General features: G+C 48.0%; 1 protein-coding gene across 9 annotated transcripts in view; it reads left to right on the plus strand.

The window, feature by feature from the left end:
• The window catches only part of MAP7D2 (MAP7 domain containing 2), a 291,288-nt gene that overhangs the window by 126,000 nt on the left and 139,435 nt on the right, over window positions 1-25,853 (plus strand). For all 9 annotated transcript variants that reach the window (XM_082246120.1, XM_082246124.1, XM_082246125.1 and 6 more), the window contains exon 2: window positions 8,897-8,974. In XM_082246120.1, coding sequence (XP_082102246.1) covers window positions 8,897-8,974 — 78 coding nt within the window. The remainder of the gene's footprint in view (window positions 1-8,896; window positions 8,975-25,853) is intronic.

Consider the following 25,853-nt stretch of genomic DNA (forward strand, 5'->3'; position numbering starts at 1 on the left):
GTCGTGCTGAACGATGTTACAGGCGGCAGAATGTTCTCAATGGCTTCTCCATACCCTTTCACGTGTGTCACATGTTCTCAGGGTGAACCTGCTCTCGTGTGAAAAGCATAGGCCGCCAGAGGCGGACCTGCCAATTCTGGTGTTCAATGGCAAATGCCAATCAAGCTCCACTGTGCCAGGTAGGGAGCATAGGGCCCACTAGAGGACTTCGGGCCCTCAGGCCACCCTCATGAAGTCGGTTTCTGATTGTTTGGTCAGACATTCACACCAGTGGCCTGCTGGAGGTCATTTTGTAGGGCTCTGGCAATGCTCATCCTGTTCCTCTGTGCACAAAGGAACAGATACCAGTCCTACTGATAGGTTAAGGACCTTCTACGGCCCCGTCCAGCTCTCCTAAAGGAACTGCCTGTCACCTAGAATCCCCTCCATCCTCTTGAGACTGCTGGGGACACAGCAAACCTTCTGGGAATGGCACATATTGATGTGCCATCCTGAAGGACTTGGACTGTCTGTGCAACCTCTAGAGCAGGGGTACTCAAATGTAAACTTGAAAGGTCCACTTACAAATTTTCCATTCAGTCCGAGGTCCGGAAAAGTGACCGTCAAATTCAAAATACAGAACGCCAACAACAAAAAAAGACATTCCCCACAACTTGCCCCCATCCAATGCAGAGTGACCAGCGTGCGTGCCCCCATTAATGCAGAGCGACCATTGTGCGTGCCCCCATTAATGCAGAGCGACCATTGTGCGTGCCCCCATTAATGCAGAGCGACCATGTGCGTGCCCCCATTAATGCAGAGCGACCATGTGCGTGCCCCCATTAATGCAGAGCGACCATGTGCGTGCCCCCATTAATGCAGAGCGACCATGTGCGTGCCCCCATTAATGCAGAGCGACCATGTGCGTGCCCCCATTAATGCAGAGCGACCATGTGCGTGCCCCCATTAATGCAGAGCGACCATGTGCGTGCCCCCATTAATGCAGAGCGACCATGTGCGTGCCCCCATTAATGCAGAGCGACCAGTGTGCGTGCCCCCATTAATGCAGAGCGACCAGTGTGCGTGCCCCCATTAATGCAGAGCGACCAGTGTGCGTGCCCCCATTAATGCAGAGCGACCAGTGTTCGTGCCCCCATTGATGCAGAGCGACCAGTGTGCGTGCCCCCATTGATGCAGAGCGACCAGTGTGCGTGCCCCCATTGATGCAGAGCGACCAGTGTGCGTGCCCCCATTGATGCAGAGCGACCAGTGTGCGTGCCCCCATTAATGCAGAGCGATCATGTGCGTGCCCCCATTAATGCAGAGCGACCATGTGCGTGCCCCCATTAATGCAGAGCGACCATGTGCGTGCCCCCATTAATGCAGAGCGACCAGTGTGCGTGCCCCCATTAATGCAGAGCAACCAGTGTTCGTGCCCCCATTAATGCAGAGCGACCATGTGCGTGCCCCCATTAATGCAGAGCGACCATGTGCGTGCCCCCATTAATGCAGAGCGACCAGTGTGCGTGCCCCCATTGATGCAGAGCGACCAGTGTGCGTGCCCCCATTGATGCAGAGCGACCAGTGTGCGTGCCCCCATTGATGCAGAGCGACCAGTGTTCGTGCCCCCATTAATGCAGATTGACCAGTGTGCGTGCCCCCATTAATGCAGATTGACCAGTGTGCGTGCCCCCATTAATGCAGATTGACCAGTGTGCGTGCCCCCATTAATGCAGAGCGACCAGTGTGCGTGCCCCCATTAATGCAGAGCGACCAGTGTGCGTGCCCCCATTAATGCAGAGTGAGCAGTGTGCGTGCCCCCATTAATGCAGAGTGAGCAGTGTGCGTGCCCCCATTAATGCAGAGTGAGCAGTGTGCGTGCCCCCATTAATGCAGAGTGAGCAGTGTGCGTGCCCCCATTAATGCAGAGTGAGCAGTGTGCGTGCCCCCATTAATGCAGAGTGAGCAGTGTGCGTGCCCCCATTAATGCAGAGTGAGCAGTGTGCGTGCCCCCATTAATGCAGAGTGAGCAGTGTGCGTGCCCCCATTAATGCAGAGTGAGCAGTGTGCGTGCCCCCATTAATGCAGAGTGAGCAGTGTGCGTGCCCCCATTAATGCAGAGTGAGCAGTGTGCGTGCCCCCATTAATGCAGTGAGCAGTGTGCGTGCCCCCATTAATGCAGAGTGAGCAGTGTGCGTGCCCCCATTAATGCAGAGTGAGCAGTGTGCGTGCCCCCATTAATGCAGAGTGAGCAGTGTGCGTGCCCCCATTAATGCAGAGTGAGCAGTGCGCGTGCCCCCATTAATGCAGAGTGAGCAGTGTGCGTGCCCCCATTAATGCAGAGTGACCAGTGTGCGTGCCCCCATTAATGCAGAGCGACCAGTGTGCGTGCCCCCATTAATGCAGATTGACCAGTGTGCATACCCCCATAAATGAACAGTGACCAGTGACCCATGCCCCCATAAATGAACAGTGACCCATGCCCCCATTAATGCAAATTGACCAGTGTGCATGCCCCCATTAATGAAGAGTGACCAGTGCGGATTAGAGCACCGCATGATTATAAAAAGTCAAGTCATCAGCGGGGGGGCAGAATGGAGAGGATCGGGAGGATCGGAGTGGCTGTGTCTTACACTTGCAGCGCTGCATGATTACAAAAAGCCGAGTTCTTCTGCTTACCCGGTGGAGAGGATGTCCTACAAAGTCCCGCCTCCTGGACACCGGCTCCTATGATAGACGTGACCAGTGTTCTGTCTATCATAGGTAAGAGCCGGCCCAGGAGGCGGGACTTTGTAGGACATCCTCTCCGACGGGTAAGCAGAAGAACTCGGCTTTTTGTAATCATGCAGCGCTGCAAGTGTAAGACACAGCCACTCCGATCCTCCCGATCCTCTCAATTCTGCCCCCCGCTGATGACCGAAGGAAGCAGACAGCTTCGGCGGTCCAGATTTAAGTCCGTGTGGGTCCGGAGGCGGCCCGGAGTCCGCCTATTGAGGACCCCGGCTCTAGAGGGTCCAGGTATTGCCTCATGCCATCTGTAGTGACACTGACCCTAGCTAAATCCAAGTCTAGTTAAAAACAGTCAGAAAACATTGAGTAGGGAAAAATTGTCAGTGGCCTCCACCTGTAAAACCATTCCTGTTTAGGGGGTTGTCTCATTGTTGCCCATCTAGTGCCCTTGTTAATTTAATTTCATTAACACCAAAGCAGCTGAAACTGATTAACAACCCCCTCCACTTCTTGCCTGACCAGATCAATATTTCTTAACCTTCAGTCAAGGCACCCTTTTAAAATGACGCACAATCTTGAGGCGCCCCATTCTAAGATTTAAAAATTAAACGAATCGTTTTACATAATGCAGCAACATCCACAGCAACATCCACACACTTAGGACACCCAACCATAGAGGGGATTTATTCTTCCAAAACAAATACACCATTGCCCATTAGTACTGACTAACATAGCCGTGCTCACAGGGTGTGCCAAGTGTGCCTGGCCACACCGTAATCATCCTGTGTGGCACAGATTACCCCTGTTTAGACCTGTTATTTCACCAAAGCCCCCTAACGGGGCTCCTAAAAAATAAAAGATAAAAATAACTACTGACACTGATCTCTCCCCTACTGACACCATCCATCGCTCTGCTGACCCTGTCAGTATACAGGATATACACATACACACGTATGCAAATATTTTTGAGCTTTGGGGTGCACACACTAATGCAATATGCTTACTATTACTTCAAAGTTGTTGTTCTCCCTCAGTTTCTCTCCCACTCAGCTACTGTGACCCCAGTGTTGATGAGGAGGGGCAAACAAGGATGCTGTACGGGCAGATGATGATCTTGTCAACCGGTTTTATGTCATTGGCTGATGGGACAATGGCCGCTTAAAAGGCTGGAATGGTGCACAATGAAAACCTGTGGCTTGTGTAACTAAAAGGCAGGCTTGATTTACCCACTGCCTTGTAAACACTTTTTTTTCTTTGTTAATTTTTAGGCATTTTGCCAAGGCACCCTGGTTAAAAAAGGTTGCTCCAAAGGATTTAAGATCTAAGCTCTATAGATTTGCTATAAATTTAATAATGTACAGTTGTGCTTAACAATATGTATGTTCTGTTTTTCATTCAGTCATTTATTATAATCTCTTAAACTGCAAATCTTAAAATAAATAAAAAAAAAAAAAAAAAATATATATATATATATATATATATATATATATGTTAATATAATATAGTGTGTGTGTGTGTGTGTGTGTGTGTGTGTATATATATATATATATATATATATATATATATATATATATATATATATATATATATATATATATATATATATATATATATATATATATATATATATATATATAGTGTGTGTGTGTAAAGGGAAATGAATTTGGCGTGATAAGAGGGTTCCTTACACAGAAATCTGACCGAAAGCTACTGAACATCTCTGCCCCCATGTTTTCCAGCATAAAGCCTCAAACAATGCGCGGTGGCATTGCGACGCATTAGAGCGCATTGTGCTGTGCATTGCAAAAATGCAACCTGTCCTACTTTTTTTTTTTTTTTTTTTTTTTTTCCAGCGCTAACTAACATAGAGCATTGGTGTGAACTGAATGAACAGGACAATAAGGCACATTGTCTGGTCTAATCAATGGTACATTTTGTGAACAAGCTCTAAAGAGTAAATGGTTTGCAAAACCCAAAAAAATTTAATTTGCAACTGTATTTAAAGTGTAATTATAGGAATAACTGTCACCAAGACAGAAACTGGTTGCAAATCCAAAATTTTGGAGTCATCACCACAGCAAGAGGCAATGATTAATCATCCAATAGGAAAAATGTCCCCGGGATAGCTGTCTAAGGGAAGAATTTCTAGGATTGAAGTGGGATTTGCTCTTCTTTCCTGTTGTGTGCCCTGGACAGGAAATTAAGCAAAATCTCAACATATCTGTAACAGAGACCAAAAAAAAATGCCTTAAAGCATATTTCCACTATTTTGCAGTCAAATTTGAGAAAACCCTACTTTATGTATGTTGTGTTCCCATTAAAAAAAATTATTATTTTTTTTTTTTTTAGAAGTTTCTTAGGAGGAGGCGTCGTGACTGACTGCAAGGATTTTTGTACAATGTTAGAATGGGCCTGTCTCAACAATAACATACAATGCAAGAAGTCCCTCCTCAACTCCTACTGACAGTGTTCAAATCTGCTAACAATTGATAATGAAGGTCTTGCCTGCACAGTACAGATAGGGTTCTTTATGGCAAACCCAGCTGTTCAGCCCCCTTAGGGCTCTTTCACATGGTCCGCCTCCGTCGGCGCACTCCGTGCTGTTCAGCGGGGGATCAATCCGCCGATCCCCGCTGAGCAGGCAGGTGACAGTTCCGTCTCTGCTCTGTGTGCGGGGAGAGGGAGGTGTCAGAGCCCCGCTGCTCTCTATGGGGGAATCGAATGAGAGCGGACCACCTGTCCGCTCTCATGCGATCCGATCCCCTGGATGGATGGAAAATAGGGTTTCCATCCGTCTGGATTTCATGGACAGGATCTGATGCGGATGGCAGCGGGTGTCAGCGGACATGTCACCGCTGACAAAACTGACAGGCAGATCTGATCGGATCATTCGTGTGAAAGGGGTCTTACTTTACCAGCATTCTGTATTACTTACCTTGACCTAATATCGATAATATGGATGTTTATGGCTTACCATTATATTACTGCTCCAGGCTTTCTGAAGAGTACCTACAGATACACAATGTGTTGTATTTTTTGTGTAGGATTTTGCATTAGTTAATATCCCTCTATCTTTGTACTGGTTTGGTGTATAATGCTGGACTTTAGAGGATAGTATGAAGAAAAGATCACCACCTGGTAGAGAAGTTTTCAATAAACTTTTATCAGCAGCTGTTTATGGCCAGCTTTAATCAGTACCTACCGTATTACTCCATTACAAATTTGCTTTGCTTATTGTGCAAATTCGAAAAAGAAGTGGTAAATATCAGTTCAGTTGTAAGAAATTAGCTGTAATCTAAGCTTTACAACTTGCCACTTAAAGTGGCTGTAAAACCTTTATTATGAAAAGTAAAAAAAAAATAAAAATCTTCTGTGGTTTATACGTACCTCAAACCAAAGCACTTTGTGACACTTCTGTCTGCTGAGTAACTAATAGTAGTCCAAGCAAAATCCACAGCATCCCGGTGATGCCCCCCCCCCCCCACTCCACCCTTAGCACACCCCAGAATTTTCCCTTTGATTCTGTGTAGAGGGTGTGTGTCCATTCCCTCCATTCCCTCCACTCAGGTTTCATCTAGCTCTGTGCTCTAGCCGTTCAGTGTGTGGACCTCGGACCCCTGCCTTCTACTGCTGAGCAATAGCCTTTGATCTGTGTGTTTTAGGAGGTTGTAGAGAAGAAACAGATAAACAGGTACAACTTTGAATTCAAAGATTTGTTTTATCTCTTTGTATAACCTGAGGGTAGTCACTTTAGTTGGTGTATATAGAGGGGTTTATAACCACTTAAAGGAGTATCTCAATCTATTAGGTTTAAAGTGATTTGTAAAGTCTTGTGTTTTTTTTTTTTTTTTTAATAATAAACATGTTTATATTTATCTCCTCTGTGAAGTGGATTTGCACAGAGCAGCCTGGATCCTTCTCTTCTCGAGTCCCTCTTGGCTGCTCCTAGCCCCTCCCTCCTGTTGAGCGTCCCCACAGCAAGCAACCTGCTATGGGGGCACTCGAGTCAAGCTGCAGCTCTGTGTGTCCATTGTCCCCACAGCAAGCGACCTGCTATGGGGGGTTAAGCCGAGCTGCAGCTGTGTGTGTCCATTTAGACACGGAGCTGCAGTTTGGCCCCGCCCCCTCAGCCTGATTGGCTTACAGACTTTGACGGGCGTGGGAGCCAATGGTGTCGCTGCTGTGTCTCAATGAGGAGAGAGCGTCCGTGATGGCCAAGGGACTCGTGCACGTTGCTGGATAGAGATGGGGCTCAGGTAAGTATTAGGGGGTGCTGCGGAGACTACTGCACACAGAATGCTTTTTATCCTATTGCATAGAATGCAGGAACATAAAAATCCTTCTGACTTTACAACTCCTTTAACCGCTTCCGGACCGCCCACTGCACATTTACTGCGGCAGGGTGGCCCAGCTGCGCGAACCGACGTACCTTTACGCCGGATCCTCTTCCTAGACTGTGGCGTGCGTCGCCGGCGACCCGGTTCTGCTGTGATTGGACACAGAGAAGCCAGTAAGTGGGTCTGGTGGGTGCGATGTCCACCGGGACCCACCGATCTTTCCCTAGAGAGGCAGACCGCCTGCCTATGTAAACAAGGCAGATCGCCTCTCTGTCAGGGGAGAAGATAGAGATCTGCTAAACAGGAACATGGATCTCTGTCTCCCCCCCCCCCCCCCAGTCAAACCATCCCCCACGCAGCAAGCACCCGCTAGGGACACATTTAACCCTTTGTTTGCCACTAGGGACACTTTTAACCCTTTGTTCGCCCCTGGTGTTAACCCCCTTCCCTGCCAGTGACATTAGTACAGTAATAGTGCAAATGTTTAGCACTGATCACTGTTATAATGTCACTGGTCCCAAAAAAAAAGTCAGGTGTCCGATGTGTCCGATTTGTCAGCCACAAGGTCGCAGTTCCGCTAAAAATCGCTGGTCGCCAACATTACTAGTAAAATAAATAAATAAATAAATAAAAATGCCATAAAAATATCCCATAGTTTGAGTATGTAGACGTGATAACTTTTGCGTAAACCAATCAATATACGGTTATGGGGATTTTTTTGTATCAAAATTATGTAGCAGAATGCATATTGGCCTAAACTGATGAAAAAAAGTAGAATTTTTTTTTTTTTTTTTTTTTATTAGATGTGTTTTATAGGAGAAAGTAAAAAAACATTTTCGCTCTTTTTTGTTTATAGCTCAAAATAAAACAAAAAAAAAAAAACGCAGAGGTGATCAAATGCCTCTAAAAGATAGCTCTATTTGTGGGGGAAAGAAAGGACATCCAATTTTATTTGGGTACAGGGGTCGCACGTATCGCGTATTTGTCAGTTAAAATAACGCAGTGCCGTATCATGTAAAATGGCCTGGTCATTAAGGGAGTAAAACCTTCTGGGCAGAAGTGGTTAACAGCATAACAACACCTTCTTGCTGAATAAGTTATTACTGTACCTTTTAAGGTAGACCAGAAATGTTAATTGCGCTTCAGCAGTAGCCAGGAAAATTTTAACTTAAAATCCTCCTATAAATAGCATGAGTTTTTTCTATTCCTTCTTTACTTACTTTTAGCCTTATAGCTGCATATCTGTGGTGTGAGATCACCTAAGGCACTGCTGACTCTATTGCTAATCTCATGCGTGAGATTTGATAATGTTCCTATTGTGCTGCTCACTGTTCTCCTGGGGGTTTTTGAGGTGGAAGCTGTGCCTGAAGACCTGTAATGAAAAAAACTCCCTGCTTCATTCATTTGCTTCATTCATTTTTTGGATATGTGCTTACTTCTGTTTATGCTGCTTTTTTTTAAATGAGGAAACAAAGAATTTGCCTCCAATGACATAACCGCTTTCACACAAAAACACTGTTAAGAAGACATGGCCAGTCAGTGATGCGAAAAGATAGCTGCAATGAGCCTGCAAGCAGTACTGGTCCTTTGCCGTCTACTTGCCTTTTGGGACTGCTTCACAGTTCAGGTTCTTTTTGTTGTGATTGTTTTGACTTTATAGAATTTGACCTGGATATAAATGGTCAAGCAGGGTATATTTGTGTTTATAATTATCCACTATAGTCCTGCAAAAGATCCAGATTACTGAGCATGGTGCTGTGTATCCATTTGTATTTGTTGCCTTTTTTTGGTAGTGTGTTATTTATATTTTGTTATGTTTAAAGTAAATTGTATTCATTTTCTTTTTCAAGGTATGGATAGCCTTTTCAAGACGGATGAAAGACAAAGGTTGGCAAAAGAAAGACGAGAAGAAAGAGAAAAATGTCTTGGTGAGTTTAGAATCTGTGGTGATCATTCTGAAATCATCATTGCTGAGCTTGATACAGTTAGGTCCATATATATATATATATTTGGACACAGGCACAATTTTCATACTTTTGGCTCTGTATGCCAAATTAATATAATCATAAATTAAAATGTTCATTTTTAATATTTTGTGGAGAATCCTCTACTGGCAAGGACTGACTGAAGTCTGGAACACATGGATACCAAAGACTGGGTTTCCTCCTTTCTGATGCTTTGCTAGGCTCTAACTGCAGCGGTCTTCAGTTGTTCTTTATTTGTGGGCCTTTCTGCCTTTATGGCACTTTTCCACTGCAAGTACTGGCTCGGCTCCACTCCGCCCTGCTTGGCTCGGTTTGGTTTTCCACTGCATGGTACCGCATAGTACGGTGTTGGAACGGTTCGGTACGGTACAATACGGTTTGCTTTTCCACTAAAGTAAAGTGGGTGGGATAACAACGATTCTCTGACCAATCAGTGGCTAGTAGTGACAAACAGTCAAGGCTGCATGCAAAGGATTGTGGGATATGGTACTGATACGGCCCTCTTGGAACCACAACAGAGGTGGTACTGTTTAAGCGAGCTGTACCGTTCGGTTCCATGTAGTGGAAAAGCGCTGCCGTACCGTACCGAACCGTTCCAACACCGTACCATGCGGTACCATGCAGTGGAAAAGCACAAAAGCGAGCCGAAACGTTCGGTTCCATGCAGTGGAAAAGCGCCTTTAGTTTTGCCTTCAGGAAGTGAAATGCATGCTCAATTGGGTTGAGATTAGGTAATTGACTCGACCATTGCAGAATATTCCACTTATTTTCCTTCAAAAGCTCCTGGGTTGCTTTTGCCAGTGTGTTTGCTCCGTCCAATCAACTTTGCTGCATTTGGCTAAATCTGGGCTGCCAGTATTTCTCTAAACACTGCAGAATTCATCCAGCTGCTTCGGTCTTCTGTCACATCATCAAAAAAAACAATGACCCAGTGCCACTGGAAGCCATGCATGCCCACGCCATCACACTGCCTCAGCCATGTTTTACAGATGACATTGTGTGCTTGGGATCATGAGCTGTTCCAAGCCTTCTCCACATTTTTTTCTTGTCATTTTGGTACAGATTAATCTTAGTTTCTCTGTCGCTCATTGACAGACGTAGTCCTCTTTGATTAATATCAAATTGGGTTATACTGCCCTCTACAGGAGTAGGACACTAGGCAGAAGAAAACGTTCTGGCCACACCTTAGGGGCAGTCCCAGAGGGTATATCCTCTTCCTCTCTGCTACAGGAAATCAGTTTTTTTCTGTCTAGTCAGGAGTTAGTTCCTTGCTGGGATCTTTGGTCCTGGCAAGATTTTTTTTTAGATAAATACTTTTTTTTAGCTAGCTTTTTTCTCCAGTTTCCTGTGAGATCTTCAAGCAAATTATGCCGGATCTGGGCGACGGGCTGGATGTTGAGATCCAGTGGTCACCCCAGCCGGCCTACGAGCGCGTGCAGGCCATAGCTCCGCGCTGGGTCGGCCGCGACACATTCAAGCAAGTATGCTGGAACTGGGCGACGGGCTGGATGTTGAGATCCAGTGGTCACCCCAGTTCAGCCCACGAGCGCGTGCAGGCCATAGCTCCGCGCTGGGTTGGCCGCGACATAGTCCCACTGGACGGGGACTGGCCTTGCGAGTGAAACATCTCGCCAGGACGCCTACGAACAGTCGGAAATTGATTTATGGCGTCCGCATTGGTCGACAGCCCCCCCACCTCGGTGGAGAGGGGTTCTGTTAAGAGGGGGTGCCCGTCGGTTCCGGTATGGTGAGTAGATGTTCCCCCTTCCCCCCTGTCGGGTTTTTGGGATAGATACGGGCCCCTCTGTGGATGGTCGGACCTTTTTTTCCTAAAGTTCCCCCTCTATCCTATGACATGTTCACAGATCTTCCTTGTGAGAGTGTGAGTTGGTGTATAGGAGTTACACTCAAGCAGGCTTGGTTTGGGAGCTGACGCTCCATGAGGCTTGGTTTGGGAGCTGACGCTCCATGAGGCTTGGTTTGGGAGCTGACGCTCCATGAGGCTTGGTTTGGGAGCTGACTATTTGGAAAATACTGGCATGTAGGTAAAGGCAAGCACCTACCCTATGCAGAGGTGATACAGGGATTACCTCCATCCTCCCGCAGGCCGCACTTGCAGGCCGCCGCCAGCCTTCTATAAGCCGTCCGCAGGCGCCGCCAATCCTCCGGTAGGAGCCACACAGGATCGGCAGCCCGCCGCCATCTTGTTGTAGACCGCAGGGATCCCGACAGGACCACAGACGCATGGTCTACACAGGCCGCCCGCAGGTCACGCAGGCCGCCATTTTGTCGTAGCCTGGTGTCTCCTGCATGGGGGCGGCCATGTTTGATGCACCCAGCTACCTCGAGGAGTAGCTGAGAGTGCCGGAAGATGTGTAAAGGGGGCGGAGCCACTTCCATTACCCGGAAAGCTATCACAGGACTTCCTAGTCTGAATAGGACAACGCTGGGAGCAGTTTGGAAACTTCTCTGCATCGGGTGGTGAGCCCTTGGGGTCTCTCTCTCTCTCTGTGGGGGTCCAGAGCAGGTATGCTGAGGGGCGCTGTTGCGCTGGGGGGATTACATATAAAAAAAAAAAAAAAAAAGAAATATATATATATTTTTATTTTTCAAATGTTTTACTGGCAAAGTGTCCTGGATTAGCATGGACCCTGCCACACATATATCTCCACCTGATCCCCTCGAGGTGGCTGCAGGACCCTCCAGTTCCCCACTTACTATTGATGCATTTTTTAGCGGTTTTGGAGTCTTTTGTATCCCGGGTGGAAGTGGCCTGTCAGGGACAGGGTGCAAGGAAGCGACCCCCGCCCACCCCTATTTCATCTGAAACTTCAGATTCAGAATCTGAGCCTGTCACTGCAGGTGCAGGTCCCTCATCTGGGGCTGGTGTCTCGGGTACTGTCTCCTCAGACAGTGAGGAGGATGTTTCGGCATCCACCATAGCCCAAAAGGAAGCGTTGGTGAACGCACTAATTGTATCGGTCCGGGAAACCTTAAGACTTCAGGTTACACCGTCGGAAGTAACTGAGACTGAGATCCCTTTTGGTACTAATAAACGGACCAAAATGGCGAAAGTATTTCCCTTGCCCAAATGTTTTGGTAATGTACTTAAGGAAGAATGGGGTCATCCTAAACGAACCCCTGCTATTTCAAAAATGCATTATTAAGCGTTATTCGTTCGAGGAATCCCTCCTCAAGAAATGGACAGTACCACCTGTGGTGGATTCACCAATTTCCAGATTGAACAAAGCTACGGTTATCCCATTGGAGGACGCCCCGTCCTTTAAGGATCCAGTGGATCGTAAGGTGGAAGAGATGTCTCGCGCCATCTTTTCCCTGATTGGGTCAGCTTTAGACCAGTGATTGCAATTGGTTTGGTTTCACAAACATTGACAGAATGGACCAAGTGGTTACGCCGGGACTTAGAGGGGAGAAGCATCCCCCAGGTGGTATCAGATCTGCTGGAACAGATGATACAGGGGCTACAGTTTGTCTGTGACGCTGCTCTAGATGCCACTCCATTGTTGGGGCGAGCTTCAATTTCAGCAGTGGTCCTCAGGCGTACACTGTGGCTAAAGTGTTGGTCAGCGGACCAAGGTTCCAAGAGAGCTTTGGCTAATCTCCCCTTTCAGGGGGAGCGCCTATTTGGGGCCAACTTAGATGAGATTATCAAGGATCTCACTGGAGGCAAGAGCACTTTTTTGCCACAAAGTACTAAGGGTAAAGGACCTCGTCAGAGACGGGGGCCTTCCTTTTCCGCTCATAAGAAATATGTTTTTTTTTCGCTCCGCGGGCGATAAAGCAAAGCCCTCCAAAGCTCCTTCAGGAGGTTTCAAGGGGCGCTGGTCGGGCAAACAAAAGTCCGGCTCTGCCAGACCTGAAGATAAGACTACTAAAGCCTGAAGGTGCGCCCCCACCCATACCTGGGGTGGGGGGACGTCTTCGCCGGTTTCCGGATCCAGGGCTTTCCAGAATCCCAGACAAGTGGGTTCGCGAAGTCATACGGTCAGGTTACAAGATCGAGTTTCAATCACTCCCACCGGTGCGATCCTTCCCTTCCAATATCCGACTATCCCCGGATCGCCTAGAGGCTTTGCGGGGGGCGGTCATGGATTTAATGCAACAAGGAGTGGTGGTCCACGTTCCTTGGACAGAGCGTTTTCAAGGGTTTTATTCGAACCTTTTCACAATACCCAGAAAAGAGGGCAAGGAGCGTCCAGTTCTGGACTTAAGAGCACTCAATCTTTTTGTCAAGATACAAAAATTCAAAATGGAGTCCATTCGCACAGTAGTGGTCTCCCTGCATCAGGGGAATTTTCTAGCGTCCATAGACATCAAGGATGTCTATCTTCACATTCCCATTTACGCAGGACATCAGAGTTTCCTGCGTTTTTCCGTAGAGGAGAACCATTATCAGTTTGTGGCGTTACCCTTTGGTCTCGCCTCGGCTCCCCGGGTCTTCACAAAGGTGTTGGCCCCAGTTTTGGCGCTGTTGCGACAACGAGGCATAGCGATTCTAGGTTACCTAGACGATCTTCTGCTCCGTGCGGAGTCTCTCCGCAGACTCTGTTGCTAAACTTGGAGATCACCATGATCTCTTGGCAAGAGTTCGGGTGGCTGGTGAACCTGCAGAAGTCATCTCTGGTTCCCACCAGGAGGCTGGAATATCTGGGTCTAATTTTAGACACATCCAGGGCTAAAGTATTTCTTCCGGCGGGGAAACTCCGGAAGATCCAATCAACAATTCAGTTGTTACTATCCGACAACTGGCCTTCTCTTCGGACTTGCATGAGGGTCCTGGGTTTGATGGTGGCTTCCTTCGAAGCAGTACCATTTGCCCAGTCCCATACCCGAATCCTTCAAAAAGAGATTCTTCTCAAATGGAATCGGAATCCAGATTCCCTAGACAATCGGATCCGACTGAGCGAGCGGACCAGGGAGTCTCTGGTCTGGTGGCTTCGGTCTCCGATGCTCAGCCAGGGGAAGTCATTTCTTCCAATATACTGTACGATTGTCACCACGGATGCCAGTCTATCCGGGTGGGGAGGAATTCTCGGCAAATTATTTGCGCAGGGGCTTTGGTCCCTGAAAGAGTCCAGGTTACCGATAAATGTATTGGAACTGAGAGCGATCAAACTTTGTTTGAGTCACTGGACCGAGCAGCTCCAGGGCAGCCCGGTTCGGATCCAGTCGGACAATGCCACAGCAGTGGCTTATCAGCTTCAGTTATTCCTACTCTAATTAAAGCGAGGAAAAGCGACTTCCAGAAAGATCAATCATCGCACATGGAAGTCTTATATCGCGTGGTGTGAATCTCTTGGGTTTCCTCCACGTTCTTATTCGGTGAACCAAATCTTGGCTTTTCTGCAACAGGGGGTTGAGCAGAAGCTGGCCTTGAGTGCTATCAGGGGTCAGGTTTCAGCATTGGCAATCTTCTTCAGAAGCTTTTGGCTATTCATTCCTTGGTGCGGAATTTCATCCAGGGGGTGCGACACCTGGCTCCACCAGTGCGAGCACCCTTACCGTCCTGGGATCTTAATTTGGTGCTGTCGGTTCTTCAGAAACCTCCCTTTGAAAATATCAGGGAGATTCCCTTGCTTACTTTATCCCAGACGGTGGCCTTCTTGGGGGCTATCACTTCTGCACGCAGGGTGTCAGAACTGGCTGCATTATCCTGTCGTTCCCCATATCTGGTGGTTCATAGGGATAAGGTTGTTCTTCGTCCGAATCCATCCTTCCTTCCTAAGGTGGTTTCAGAGTTTCATTTGAATAAGGACATTGTATTGTCTTCCCTGTGTCCTAAGCCCAGTCATCCTCGAATTTGCGTTGCATTCCTTGGATGTAGTTCGGGTGATCAGGGTATATTTGAATACTACGGATTCATTTCGTAAGACGGATTCACTGTTTGTGATCACGGATGGCCCTAAGAAGGGGTTGCCTGTTTCTGCCGTGACCATCTCTAGATGAATCAGACAGACGGTGGTATAGGCTTATTCTATCTAAGGGTCGGGATCCCCCGTTCCCTGTTAAGGCGCACTCTACTTGGGCGCTTAGTGCTTCCTGGGCCTTTCGCCATCAGGCGTCAGTGGTTCAGGGTTTAAGGCGACTACTTGGTCGTCGGTAAATACCTTTTACAAAGTTGTATAAGGTTGACGTGATGGCATCATCAGATGCCTCTTTTGGCCGCAAGGTTCCTGCAGGCCGCTGTTTGAGGAGACTGTTGGTCTACCTCGAGGGTTTGTTGGGTAGGTCTCATCTTTTTGCTCGATGAGTCCCTTGATGCTTCTGGTTGGCTCCGGTTGGGCCTTCTGGATTTATATTTCTGTTCCCACCCCTCATTTGTGGCACTGCTTTGGGACGTCCCAATTTGATATTAATCAAAGAGGACTACGTCTGTCAATGAGCGACAGAGAAAAATGATTTTTGTAAGATCTTACCGTGAAATCCTTTTCTCTTAGCTCATTGACAGACGTAGTACCCGCCCCTCTATCATTGAGTTGGGTTGGGTTAAATTCTCTGACACTGCTTTGTGACATAACTGATTTCCTGTAGCAGAGAGGAAGAGGATATACCCTCTGGGACTGCCCCTAAGGTGTGGCCAGAACGTTTTTCTTCTGCCTAGTGTCCTACTCCTGTAGAGGGCAGTATAACCCAATTTGATATTAATCAAAGAGGACTACGTCTGTCAATGAGCTAAGAGAAAAGGATTTTACGGTAAGATCTTACAAAAATCCGTTTTTCTCTGTCGCTCATTGACAGACGCAGTCCTCTTGATTAATATCAAATTGGGTTATACTGCCCTCTACAGGAGTAGGACACTAGGCAGAAGGAAAACGCTCTGGCCACACCTTAGGGGCAGTCCCAGAGGGTATATCCTCTCTCTCTCTGCTACAGGATGTTAGTTTTTTTCTGTCTAGTCAGGAGTAAGGACCTAAGTTCCTTGCTGGGATCTTTGGTCCTGGCAAGATTTTTTTTAGAAAAAATTTTTTTAGGCAGCTTTTTTCTCCAGTTGTTCCTGTGAGATCTTCAAGCAATTATGCTGGAGCTGGGCGACGGGCTGGATGTTAAGATCCAGTGGTCACCCCAGTCAGCCTACGAGCGCGTGCAGGCCCTAGCTCCGCACTGGGTCGGCCGCGACATAGTCCCACTGGACGGGGACTGGCCCTGCGAGTTAAACGTCTCGCCGGGACACCGACGACCAGTTGGAAACTGAGTCGCGGCGTCCGTATTGGTCAACAGCCCCCCCCACTTCGGTGGAGAGGGGTTCTGTTAGGAGGGGGTGCCCGCCGGTTCTGGTATGGTAAGTAGTATGTTCCCCCCTCTCCCCTGTCGGGTTTTGGGAATAGACACGGGCCCCCTCTGGATGGTCGGACCCTTTTTGATCCTGGGTCCCTCCTCTATCCTATAGCATGTGTCACAGATCTCCCTCTTGAGTGTGATTTGGTGAATAAGAACCAGGAGGCTTGGTTTGGGAGCTGACTATCGGAAGTCACTGTATGAGTGGGCACTGTAAAGGGACCATGACTGAAGTCAGTGGCTGGCATTATTGTTTAGGATGGCCATGTAAGAGGGTGATATGATCCTACCTGATACATAAGGTTGCAGTTGCCTGGACTACCGCCATCCTCCCGCAGGCCGCCATCCTCCCGCAGGCCGCACACCTCCCACAGGCCGATGCCTGCCTTCCGCAGGCCGCTGCCATCTTTCCACAGGGGCCGCCGCCATCATCCTCCCTCAGGTCGCGCGGGGCCGCCATCTTGGCGTAGCCTCGTGTCTCCGGCATGGGGGCGGCCATTTTGGAGATGACCAGCTACCTCGAGGAGTAGCAGGGGAAGCGCCGGAAGGCGTGTAAAGGGGCGAAGCAGTTTGGTGGAAGCTTCTGTGCATCAGGTGGTGAGCCCTTGGGGTCTCTCTCTCTGTTGGGGTCCGAAGCATGTAACACTGAGGGGCGCTGTTGTGCTGGGGGATTACAAAAAAAAAAAGGTTTTTTTCTTTGCAATTTTTTTTTTGTTTGCTGGCAAGTGTCTTGGATTAATCATGGACCCTGCCACACATGTATCCCCACCTGATCCCCTCGAGGTGGCCGCAGGACCCTCCAGTGCCCCACTTATGATTGATGCATTATCAGCAGTTTGAGTCTTTGGTATCCCGGGTGGAGGTGGCCTGTCAGGGACTGGGGGCAAGAAAGCGACCCCCGCCTACCCCTATTTCATCTGACACTTCAGATACGGATTCTGAGCTTGTCACTGCAGCTGCAGGTCCCTCTTCTGGGGCTGCTGTCTCGGGTACGGTCTCCTCAGACAGTGAGGAGGATGTTTCGGCATCCACCATAGCACAAGAAGAAGCGTTGGTGGACGCACTAGTTGTGTCTGTCTGGGAAACCTTAAGTCTTGAGGTTACACCGGCAGAGGTAGCTGACACTGAAATTCCTTTTGGTACTAGCAAGCCTACCAAAATGGCAAAGGTTTTTCCCTTGCCCAAATGTTTTGGTAATCTAATTTAAAGAAGAATGGGGTCGTCCGAAACGAACCCCTGCTATTTCCAAACGCATTGCTAGGCGCTATCCGTTTCAGGAATCCTTCCTTAAAAAATGGACGGTACCACCAGTGGTGGACTCACCGATTTCCAGACTAAATAAAGCCACTGTTATCCCGTTGGAGGACGCTCCGTCCTTTAGGGATGCGGTGGATCGAAAAGTGGAAGCGGAATCCCGCTACATTTTTTCCCTGATAGGGTCAACCTTTAGGCCAGTGGTTGCCATTGGTTTAGTTTCACAAACATTGACAGAATGGACCAAATTGTTACGCCGTGACCTAAAGGGGAGAAGTATCCCCCCGGCAGTATCCGATTTGATGGAGCAGATTATACAAGGACTACAGTTCATCTGTGACGCCGCCCTGGATGCCACTCCCTTGTTAGGGCGTGCATCGGTTTCAGCAGTGGTCCTCAGACGCGTGTTGTGGTTAAAGTGCTGGTCTCCCTTTTCAAGGGGATCGCCTGTTTGGGGCCACCTTGGATTAGATTATAAAGGATCTCACTGGGGGCAAGAGCTCTTTTTTGCCACAGACTGCTAAGGGTAAAGGACCTCGTAACAGGCGAGGACCTTCCTTTTCCGCTCATAAAATGTTTGTTCGTTCCGCTGGGGCGGGCGATAAGAGGAAGCCCTCCAAAGCCCCTTCAGGGGGTTTCAAAGGGCGCTGGTCGGGTAAACAAAAGTCCGGCTCAGCCAAACCTGAAGATAAGACCAATACAGCCTGAAGGTGCGCCCCCACCCATCTCTGGGGTGGGGGGACGTCTTCACCGGTTTCCGGATCCATGGCTTTCCAGAATCCCGGACAAAGGGGTTCGCGAGGTCATACGGTCGGGATACAAGATCGAGTTTCGATCACTTCTACCGGTGCGATTCTTCCCTTCCAACATTCGACTATCCCCGGATCGCTTAAAAGCTTTGCGGGGGGCAGTAATGGACTTGATGCAACAAGGAGTGGTAGTTCCCGTTCCTTGAGCAGAACGTTTTCAGGGGTTCTATTCGAACCTATTCACAATACCCAGAAAGGAGGGCAAGGTGCGTCCAATTCTGGACTTAAGAGCACTCAATCATTTTGTCCGGGTACAAGAATTCAAGATGGAGTCCATCTGAACAGGGGTGGCCTCCCTGCATCGGGGATTTCCTGGCGTCCAGAGACAGCAAGGATGCCTAATTTCAGATCCCCATCTTCGCAGGACATCAGCGTTTTCTTCACTTTTCCCAAAGATCATTCCTAGTTCCCACCAGGAGATTGATCTGGGCCTAACTTTGGAGACATCCTTGGCAAGGGTGTGTCTCCTTACGGAGAAGCTCCGGAAGATTCGGATGTTGCGGTCTGTCAACTGGCCTTCCCTTCGGACTTGAATGAGGATCCTGGGACTGATGGTGGCCTTTTTAGAGGCAGTACCGTATGCCCAGTCTCGTACCCGAATTCTCCAAAAGGAGATTCTTTTCAAATGGAATCGGAATCCCGATTCTCTGGACAATCGGATCCGGTTGAGCGAGCGGACCAGGGAGTCTCTGGTCTGGTGGCTTCGGTCTCCGGTGCTCAGCCAGGGGAAGTAATTTCTTCCGATAGAATCCAGGTTACCGAAAAATGTATTGGAACTGAGAACGATCAGACTTTGTCTGATTTACTGGACCGAGCAGCTCCAGGGCAGCCCGGTTCGGATCCAGTTGGACAATGCCACGGCCGTGGCTTATGTCAATCACCAAGGGGGCACCTAGAGTGTCCTGGCGGTCATCGAAGTGGCCAGCATTCTTCGTTGGGCGGAACGTTTTTTTTCCGGCTCTCTCCGCGGTATTCACTCCGGGGGTGGAAAATCGGCAGGCAGATTATCTCAGCCGTCAGATTCTGGATCAAGGGGAATGGCCTCTTCATCCAGAGGTATTTCACCAGCTGGGCCTTCATTGGGGCACCCCGGAGGTGGATCTGTTGGCAGCTCGGCTCAACAGGAAGGTGCGGAGGTTTGTAGCCCGCTCCCGAGATCCTCGAGCGGACGCAGCAGACGCGCTGGTCGCCCCGTGGGGACAGTATCAGCTACTGTATGTCTTCCCTCTCAAGTTGCTGCCGAAATTTCTTCGCAGGATAGAGGTGGAGGGAATTCCAGTCATCCTGGTAGCTCCGGACTGGCCTCGTCAACCCAGGTACGCCGACTTGGTCAGGCTGGTCGCGGACGCTCCTTGGAGACTTCCTCTCAGGGAGGATCTGCGGTCTCAGGGACCGATCTTCCATCCTGCTTTACAATCGCTGGCTTTAACGGCCTGGCTATTGAGACTCAGGTGCTGAAGGACAAGGGATTGTCAACTTCAGTTATTCCTACTTTAATTAAAGCAAGGAAAGCGACTTCCAGAAAAGTCCATCATCGCACATGGAAGTCTTATATTGTGTGGTGTGAATCCCTTGGATTTCCTCCACGTGCCTATTCGGTGACCCGAATCTTGGCTTTTCTGCAACAGGGGGTTGAGTACTGTCAAGGGTCAGGTTTCAGCATTAGCAATTTTCTTTCAGAAACCTTTGGCTACCCATTCCTTGGTGCGGAATTTCATCCAGGGGGTGCGGCACCTGGCTCCGCCAGTGCACGCGCCCTTACCGCCCTGGGATCTTAATTTGGTGTTGTCGGTTCTTCAGAAACCTCCCTTTGAAAATATCAGGGAGATTCCCTTGCTTACGTTATCCCAGAAGGTGGCCTTCTTGGTGGCCATTACTTCTGCACGCAGGGTGTCAGAACTGGCCGCATTATCCTGTCGTTCCCCATATCTGGTGGTTCATTGTATTGTATTTGCTCTCGTGAAGTCTTCTCTTAATTTTAAACTTTGTCAATGATATGCCCAGCTCCTGGAGATAGTCCTTCGCTTGTCTGGATGTTGTGAATGGGTTTACTTTACCATAGAAGGATCCTGCGACCATCCACCACTGTTGTCTTCCATGGACGTCTGGGCCTTTTTATGTTGCTGAGCTCACCAGTGCGTTCTTCTTTCCTCAGAATGTCCCAAACTGTTGATTTGGGCACTACTAATGTTGCTGATATCTCTCTGTTGGATTTGTTTTTGTTTTTGAAGCCTTACAATTGCCTGTTTTACTTGCATGGACAACTCCTTTGAACGCATGATGTAGGTTCACAGCAATAGATTTCAAATGCAAATACCACACTTAGGATCAATTCCAGAACTTTTACCTGCCTAATTAATGAAGAAATAACGAAGGAGTAGCCCATACCTGGCCATGAAACTGCTTTTGATTCAACTGTCCAATTACTTTCTGTCCCTTGAAAAAGGTGGAATGGCTATTTTTAAGAGCTGTAATTCCTAAACCCTTCCTCCAATTTGGATGTACATACCCTCAAATTAAACCTGAGCGTGTGCACTTTCAGCCCATATCCATTATAGAACTATAGCTTGAAAATGTTTTGGTAAATACCTGAAAAAAAAAAACTAAAATTGTGCCTGTGTCCAAATCTATATGGACCTAACTGTATGTATAAAGAAGTTTGAAAAGTAAAAGTTGAGGTGTTGTCCATAGCAACATGTACAGATTCTGGTTATTTTTAACTGCAGTTTTGGAAGTAATATTTGATAACTAAATAGGTGCTATTGGCAGACGTGCACTTATTTGCATCTGATTTCAGTTTTTTACTGCTTTCTGTATCCCTGTTGGGGAGATTCACCTCTCTGTCATGGTGACCAGGTGACCATTGTAAATAGAGGGGGAGGTAAAATGGCGCTGCCTAATATACCAAACACGTTAAATGGAAAAAGGGCCCAATGAAGGGTGTGCATCTATGACATCTCAATACAGTCAGTACATGATATTAAGTTAAGAAAAATGTAAATAAAGTGACCAAGTGCCTAGAAAAAACTCCTGTATATAAATTGGTGAAAAGCAATTTATAAGGTGCTTAAATATGTAAGGTGCTTCAGTGTAAAATGACTAATCCATAAAAAACACAAAGTGACCCAGTGCTGAAAATATATAAGTAGATGTGTCTGAATACAAATAAAAATCAATTCAGTGCAGATTCCAAAACATTCAAAAAAGTGACTTAGTGCTAATGTGGTAGCCAAAATTATAACTACAGTATACAGAAGAGTGTATAAATGCAATCAATTCAGCGCAAAGTACAAATTCCAAATCGCATATGAAGGTGACTCCGTGCTGTAAGAAGTCAGTGCAAATTCCAAAAAGTTAAATCACATATGGAAGTGACTCTGTGCTGTAGACAATCCATAAAAGTGCATGTATAAAATTTCTTGTGACTCTCCAAGTGAAGCCGGTGTGATGGATCACTCGTGCTCCCCTCACTCCCAGGACCGCACTCACCAGAGATCCTAACCCCCACAGGGGTAGTAAGCCTCAAATAGTTGGAGAAATATGGCTCCTATGGACCTCTATTAGTATCTCATGGCTCCTATTGGTATCCTTAAGCCTCGTACACACGCGTCGAAAATCGGCAGGGAATTTTCGTCCGACGACCGATCTGCCGATTTTCGGCTTGTTAGTATGATGCTTCCGACAACCGACTCCGACTTTTCGCCCGAAAAAAATCTGGTGTGCAGGCTATAAAATTTTTGTCCGCCATCAAAACACGGCTGATTTTCGTGCAGTCAGTACAGATTTCGACAGGGAAAAATCGAATGAGCAAGACTGGGCATGCTCAGAGAAGAAAGAACACAAAGAAAGCAAACCTACACATGACATCACTTCTGAAGTAGAATTTTGTCGGGCGAGAAAATTCGTGTGCAGTCTAGGCACATTCCAACCAACAAAACACCACTCTGGACAAAAGACGGACGATCGGTCGGCCGATAATGGTTGCGTGTGTACTAGGCTTTAGAGTCTCCTTCTGCAGTGGCCAGTATGCTACAGGTATATAAGAGGGAAGAAGGGCTCGTATAGTGTAGTACCGTTTAAAATAGAATACATTTTATTGATGATGTACTCCCTTTAAAACGATGAATCACAGGCAGGAAGGTTATACACAAAACTGTGCAGTAAGAATTGAAGGAACTCAGATGCGTTCCAAGCGGCCGGAAGTGCGTTCCATGGAGACGGAAGTAATGCGTTGACTCCTGTTACTGCCTGTGCTCGTTTGGTATATTAGGCAGTGCCATTTTACCTCCCCCTCTATTTCCAATCTACCATATATCCTTCTGGACTATATATAGGAGGTAGGCTGCAGCCAGTATTTGTATATACATTCACCTATCCTAGCGCGGATTTCTTTCCTTCTTTCAGGTGACCATTGTAACAGTAATGGAAAGTGGGGGAAAATCGAAATTGTAGAGTTGTCAGTGGACAGGAAGTTGGGGAAAAATCTCCCCAGTTGGGTCACAGATCTCATCGAGGACGGTCACATGAGAGATAGGCTCCTCCTGCAGGAAACACAAGCACAGATAGATTTAAAAGGCTTCCCACCGGCTGCCCCTCAGTTCTTGTGTTTCCTGTCCTGCAAGCGTGAGCTGAAGATGACATTCATCCCCTGTTTGTTTATTTTTTTTACTTTGCCAAGGCAGGTGTCCTTGGACACCTCCCTCTGCCTGTGTTCAGCTGGTGAGGCTACCAGTATTTAGGCCCTTGAGTGAGGGATGGAGGACTCCCAGGTGTAAGACCTGCGGTTTTCACCAGACCCCCCTCCCCTTTCCTTGATTCCTCTTTGCATTTTCGGCACCAGGGGGTGTTTGAATAATGGCAGGGGAAAGGGGTGGTTGCTCCCTCTGAAGGTTCTTAAGGAGCCCAGGGGTTCTTCCAGCCAGCCGGAGGTCCTGCATGAGGCTGCCCGCCACCCTCTCACCTGGGCTCCAGGAGCTGGGGATCTCGCGTGCAGCATGCCAGCAGGTCGCTTTCCGATCGGCGCAGCGGAAGTGACGTTTTCAAGATGGCGCTGGAAGTAGCTCGACGGACATCTTGAGTAAGGTCAGCGTGGGGGGGGGGTCCCTTTGCTGGGACTCGCTGGTGGCTGAGATTGGTACCGCCTCTACCTTACTACCTCCCCCTTCCTCCTTCCCACATATATTGGGCCGCAAGATGGCGCAAGATTGCGGTGCGGCTTGTCAGTAGGGGTTGGTGTGCTCCCTTCCCTCCAGGCGGCCCTAATGGCGGAGGACCTAGCCCCCATACCAGAGGCTGCTGAACCAGGCCCCAGCCTTTCTATGGTAAGTGGAGGGAAGGAGGTGGCTGGAGTACTGCCTTAGGGGGGCAGCTTCTTCGGGGGGGGGGCTTTCCAGCATGTCTTAAGCTGACTTTTCTCCCCCTGCTTGCTTTTTCTTTTTCTTGCTCCCAGCCCAAGTCACAAGGATCATCAAAAGTGATAGATCTAAAAAGAACTTGGGGCGTTAGGATCCTCCCGGATACCGACAACTTATTATGCCACAGATGCATACAAAAGATTATCAGTGAAGAGACTAAGCCATTATCAAAGGATTTTCTAGATTTCAAGAAGTAACCTCAACTCTAAAATCTCTTCAGGCAACCATTAGTGAGATCAAGAATGCAGACAATCCGTCAACATCGTCAGCTATCCCGAGGAGTGTACACCGAGAAAAGATGGGAAAATCCCCAGCTGTCCCTCTGGCGCAATTGACTTCCTCCAACTCTGAATCGAAAGCAGGGAAGCTCCTTTTTCAAGGCACCTCGGATTCCGATGAACCAGACCGGGCAGTGTCCCAAAAGATACCTAATCACTTATTTTCAGTGGAAGAAATGGAGAAATTCCTTCTAGCTATCTTCATAACAGTAGATCAAGACCACCGACTCCGCCTGTGACGGGTTATTTAGAGGTCTGCAAGAGACCAAAAACATATCCTTTCTGGTCCACCAATCTCTTAAAAGAATAATTAACAAGGAATGGGAATGTCTGGAAAACAAATTGTTCTTTCCTAAGGCTTTAAAGAGCAGATCCTTACTTCCAGACGCAGCCTTCCTTGTAACCCTATACCTGAAGGATACTTGCCTCCATGTCCCGAATTCATCCCAGCCATCAGGGGTTTCTAAGGTTTGCTATCCGTACGGAAGGGCAGATCTGTCCCTTCCAACACCAGGCTCTCTCATTTTGGGATTTCATAAGCTCCTTGCATATTTACAAAAATAGTGGCAGAAGTAATGCATGCGCTTAGATTGAAGAGGGTCCAGATAGACCGTAGATGAGAGTCATTCAGAAATGGTACTAACAAAAGAAGAAGCGTTCACAAACCTTTAAACGACTGAAACTTTCCTCACCTCGCTAGGCTGGAAGATCAACACACAAAAATCAAACAGAACCCCATCCCAGCTGGTGGCATTTTTGGGCTACACCATCAACTCAGTTGCCCAAAGGATTTTCTTGCCAGAAGACAAAGTACCAAAGCTGGCCAACGCGACAAAACAACTGATCTCTGCAACCAGAGCAAACAAGAAAGAACAGAATGGTCCTCATGTCGGCTTCCATTCCAGTAGTTCAATGGGGCCTACTTCACGAGAGCACTGCAGTGCCATGTCTTAGGCCATTGGGATGGAAAGGCATCCTCATTGGAGGAGGAGATCTCCGTTCCCCTTATCAAAGTCCCTGGCTTGGTGGCTAAAGTACATAAAAAACAAAACACAGAGCGCTACGAAGACCTCCAGCATATGAAGGGTGGATGAACAGAACTAATAAGCAGCTGAATCCAGGGAGGGAGGGGAGGGAAGGGAAAAAAAAAAAAAAAAAAACCACAGGCAATAAAAAAGGTTGTAGCTGCAAATAGACATAGGCATAAAATGGTACCATACAATAGGGGACAATGGGATACCATAAATAGGTTGATGATCCTAAAAGGGATAAAGTCCGTGGGCACTGAGCTGCTCTTCCACAGATGAGGAGGAAGAATCTGTATAGACAAAAAGAAGAGGGGAGAAGCGCTCTAAGTGCAGACAATTTATTGCAGATAACAAGGCAGGTGATATACACTCACTAGACATGAAGACTGAAAAGCTGTATGTGTCAAAGCAATCCTGCAGCCATCCTCTGGAGGGTGTCCTCTGGTCACAGGAAGCCGTATGCAGTACTGTCACTGGCGGTGGGAGGGAAGAAAGCCGGCTGTCTCCCACAACATCAGCGGTGAGCGGTCAAGCGGCTCGGATCTGCGGTTCCGTGTTGCGAGTGATGGATGGAGGCACTCTCACCCACAGGGATGGTGGGATCTGTCCGATGTGTTACGGCATGCACGACGCGTTTCTGAGCATGCGCGGGGTCCTCTGCACCCGGCGCGCTCTTTCATCAGGAGGAACCGCAGATCCGAGCCGCTTGACCGCTCACCGCTGATGTTGTGGGAGACAGCCGG

The sequence above is a fragment of the Pelophylax lessonae genome (genome assembly GCF_965119305.1).
Source record: "Pelophylax lessonae genome assembly, chromosome: 2".
NCBI lineage: Eukaryota > Metazoa > Chordata > Amphibia > Anura > Ranidae > Pelophylax > Pelophylax lessonae.